Source organism: Sapajus apella, unplaced genomic scaffold, assembly GCF_009761245.1.
Source record: "Sapajus apella isolate SASKATOON/1434 unplaced genomic scaffold, GSC_monkey_1.0 scaffold5443, whole genome shotgun sequence".
Classification (NCBI taxonomy): Eukaryota; Metazoa; Chordata; class Mammalia; order Primates; family Cebidae; genus Sapajus; species Sapajus apella.
The window spans coordinates 1-4,417 of NW_022442367.1; the positions used below are offsets into that span (position 1 = coordinate 1).

The 4,417-nt window shown below is 42.7% G+C and overlaps 1 protein-coding gene and 1 non-coding gene across 2 annotated transcripts; both read left to right on the forward strand.

Moving 5' to 3' along the window:
• Nucleotides 1-1,026: 1,026 nt before the first annotated feature.
• Nucleotides 1,027-4,163, forward strand: LOC116547909 (mitochondrial carrier homolog 2-like; the record flags this gene model as incomplete). Its single annotated transcript, XM_032273669.1, has 3 exons — nucleotides 1,027-1,155; nucleotides 2,880-2,927; nucleotides 3,908-4,163. Coding segments are annotated over 3 exons (249 nt in total), but the record flags the coding sequence as incomplete, so codon positions are not given.
• LOC116547910 lies at nucleotides 1,234-1,373 on the forward strand. Its single transcript, XR_004267227.1, has one exon. It is a non-coding gene; the product is annotated as a U4 spliceosomal RNA (small nuclear RNA).
• Nucleotides 4,164-4,417: the final 254 nt, after the last annotated feature.

Below are 4,417 nucleotides of genomic sequence, written 5' to 3' on the forward strand. Positions count from 1 at the left end.
CGTCTAAAAAAAAAAAAAAAAAAAAAAATTTTTAGGGTATCTCCACATATGGATTTTGAATATCATAAATACCCTGGGAGATAGGCGGGGCAGCTATAATTAGTATTACTTTAGAGATTAAAACTCAGCGATGCTCCCAGAGTCTCATCTGCTGCTTCGCATATCGCTGATGCCTGCTGGAGCTGGCATTTCACCCCCAGTCTTTAATCCGTGGGGAAATGTTCTTCCCACTATTCCATGCTGCCTCGCCTAGGTCACCCAGACCCTAGAAATGTGATTTTGATGCTTTTCATCTATATCTGTACTTGGGACCATTCTTGCTTTGTAATTTTTCTCATCTTTTGCTCTGCCAAATTTGAATATCAGATAGTTTAGCAAAACCATTTTTTAAGTTAGTCAAAGCAAAACAATATTTAAGTCTCTTCTGCAAAGCACCTCGCAAATCTTTTGCCTCTCTGCTTATAGTTATGAATAGTAAGGTGAGCCATTGAGGGTATAGCTGACCTGCATTTTTTTTTATTTTATTTTTTTTTTTATTTTTTTTGAGACGGAGTTTCACTCATGTTACCCAGGCTGGAGTGCAATGGCGCGATCTCGGCTCACCACAACCTCCGCCTCCCGGGTTCAGGCAATTCTCCTGCCTCAGCCTCCTGAGTTGCTGGGATTACAGGCACGCGCCACCATGCCCGGCTAATTTTTTGTATTTTTAGTAGAGACTGGGTTTCACCATGTTGACCAGGATGGTCTCGATCTCTTGACCTCGTGATCCACCCGCCTCGGCCTCCCACAGTGCTGGGATTACAGGCGTGAGCCACCGCGCCCGGCAGCTGACCTGCATTTTAAACGTAGGAACAAAAGTTATTGGTAATCAGCTTCACGTACAGCTGTGTTAACGAGAATGAGCTAGGTATGAGGGCTGGATTCTGGTGTTTGATATTATCTTTTTTACTTCCCTAGAATGTTTTGTGACCTCTCATTATTTGAGAAGTGTTTGTATTGAAGAGCTTGTCTTTTTACTGATCATATATTTTGGTTCTTATTTTTATTGTTTCTTCATGTAGGGGTCTTGTTCCTCGCCTTCTAGGTGACATCCTTTCTTTGTGGCTGTGTAACTCACTGGCTTACCTCGTCAATACCTATGCACTGGACAGTGGGGTAGGTTGTGACCTTGGTGAGATGTGCTGGCCTTGGCTTTAACCTGGCAGCTAGATTAGCTTTTAAAGTTAGATGACAAGCTTTGCACAGTGGCAGTATTGTAGCCATAAGGTTTATCCGAGGCGTGATTATTGCTAATTGAAAACTTTTCCCAATACCTTACCATGACGACTTGAAATGTAGTTGGCATTGGTAATTTTTGATAGTCGCTATGGAGACTGAATTAAAAAAAAAAAGTAAAATGACAGTTTACTACATGCCAGACTGAACAATTCTATAGCTAAAAATTATCGTCAAATGTTCAAATGCTAATGAAATGACCCATGCTGTTTACTATAGAGTGATCACCTTAAAAGTCGCTAAGATGTGACAGAGTATACCCAAGAGATTCAGCCCTGTGTTTGTTCAGGGCTTTAAAGAGATCACTTCTTTTTTTTTTTTTTTTTTTTTTTTGAGACGGAGTTTCGCTCTTGTTGCCCAGGCTGGAGTGCAATGGCGCGATCTCGGCTCACCGCAACCTCCGCCTCCCGGGTTCAGGCAATTCTCCTGCCTCAGCCTCCTGAGTCGCTGGGATTATAGGCACACGCCACCATGCCCAGCTAATTTTTTGTATTTTTAGTAGAGACGGGGTTTCACCATGTTGACCAGGATGGTCTCGATCTCTTGACCTCGTGATCCACCCGCCTCGGCCTCCCACAGTGCTGGGATTACAGGCTTGAGCCACCGCGCCCGGCCAAGAGATCACTTCTTTACTGATTCCTAAACTTTAGAGAACCTGGGAAAGCAGGACATCTTTATGGTATATCTGGGGATTTTCATCTAATCTGGACTATTAAGGGGGTGCCTATATTGGGCTTTCTAGAAACCTCAGCCTTTGAGAATCAGTATTAATCTAGAAGTTGTCAGCATTTGTGGGGCCTCTTGTACATAGGCAGCTCCATAGCATGGTGAAAAATTGAACACATCACGGGATATATAACTAAATCCATGTTGTAAACTTCTTGAATATAGAGAGGGATTTTCTTCAACACATCTGGTAGAAAGCTAGCTGTGGACAAAGGTAGTGAATTTTCCCTTAGATGTACTATAAATATGGTTTTCCAGGGACTGTATTTCTAGGACATGGGAAAAGTTTATCAGTCTCATTTTCTTTTTTATTTGAAATCTTTTTACAATCGTTCCTACAGCTTTTTAGTATAAGAATTTGTCTGTTAATGTTGAGTCAGGTTGATCATTTTGACCACTGCCTTATTATTCTAACAATCAGTGTTTTATGGCTTTGTCCTCAAAATTAATTTTAGCCAGGTGTGATGGTTCATGCCGGTAATCCCAGCACTTTGGGAGGCCGAGGCAGATGACTCACATGAGGTCGGGAGTTTGAGACTAGCCTGACCAACATGGAGAAACCCCGTCTCTACTAAAAATACAAAATTAGCTGGACATGGTGGCATATGCCTATAATCCCAGCTACTTGGGATACTGAGGCAGGAGAATCTCTTGAACCCGGGAGGCGGAGGTTACGGTGAGCTGAGATCGCACATTGCACTCCAGCTTAGGCGACAAGAGTGAAACTCTGTCTCAAAAAAAGAAAAAATACTTTGAAATTAGCTGGGCGTGGTGGTGACAGAGTGAGATCCTGTCTGAAACAAACAAAAGGAAAAAAGAATATATTGATCTGTTGTAAGTTTGTAGGCAATTAATTTAAGGCTGTTTTTCTGTTTTAGGTTTCTACCATGAATGAAATGAAGAGTTATTCTCAAGCTGTCACAGGAGTGAGTTTTTTAAAATCCTTTTAACCTTATAGGAATAGTTGTGTTTTGTTTTGTTTTCCTTTGAAATCTGGCCTGTGTCATCATTGCTTTAAGATAACCAGATGTCTCACTGGGACATCTCCCTCAAATTTGTTATATTTGTCAAAGGTAAGAATAACTCAGTTTTCGCCAGGTGCGGTGGCTCATTCCTGTAATCCTAGCACTTTGGGAGGGTGAGGTGGGCGGATCACCTGAGGTCAGCAGTTCAATACCAGCCTAGCCAACATGATGAAACCCCATCTCTACTACAAAAATAAAGTTAGCCACGTTTGGTGGCACGTGCCTATAATCCCAGCTACCCAGGAGGCTGAGGCAGGAGAATCACTGGAACCTGGGAGGTGGAGGCTGCAGTGAGCCGAGATCACGCCACTGCACTCCATCTTGGGCAACAGAGCAATACTCCATCTCAAAGAAAATAAAAAAGAGAATAAGACAGAGCCCCTACCTCACAGCCTATATGGTTTGGTACTGCTCAGCTTTCATAGGGAATATGCCTTTCTTATTAAATAATATTGTTCAGGCCAGACATGGTGGCTCACACCTGTAAACCCAGCACTTTGGGAGGCCAAGGGCAGGAGGATCACTTGAGGTCAAGAGTTTGAGACCAGCCTGGGCAACTGAACAAGACTCCATTTCTACAGAAGTTAAAAAAAAAAACAAAAAAAACATAGCCAGGCATGGTGGCATGCGCCTATAGTCCTAGCTACTCAGGATCAGAGAAGTCTTCTGGCTTTTTGTTAAAATGTTGGATGCAGTGGTGTGTTAAGAGGAAGAAGCATCTCTGGGCTCAAAAATGTAACAGTCTTTCCAGGGTACTGAGGAAGCGAGGCAAGTGTTAGTTAGAGTGTCTCACCACAGTGGCACTAGACCTGTAAGGCAAAGGAAAGGAGAATAAAGGTTAGGAATAACCTAATAACAGCTGCCTTTTTTCCATTTTGCAGTTTTTTGCAAGTATGTTGACCTATCCCTTTGTGCTTGTCTCCAATCTTATGGCTGTCAACAACTGTGGGTAAGTACTTTGTATTTCTTATTCTAGTAGGTGGCTGACTGTATGCTGACAGGTGGAGCAGCCTTGTAGAAATTCAGGAAAGATGAAAGATCAGTATCAATCTCTGGGTGGTATTTAAAAAAAAAAGGTGGGGAAAGAAAAGTATAATTGATATCATTATGAGATTCCTAATTTTTTTCTCTGTATGCCCTATGCAGCAGCAGCCTCAATTTGTATTAATCACTATTTTTTTGAGATGGTGTCTTGCTCAGTTGCCCAGGCTGGAATGCAGTAGCGCCATCTTGGCTCACTGTGACCTCCGCCCCCTAGATTCAAGTGATTCTCCTGCCTCAGCCTCCTGAGTAGCTGGGATTACAGGCATGTGCCACCACACCCGGTTAATATTTTTGTATTTTTAGTAGAGACAGGGTTTCACCCTGTTGGCCAGGCTGGTCTCAAACTC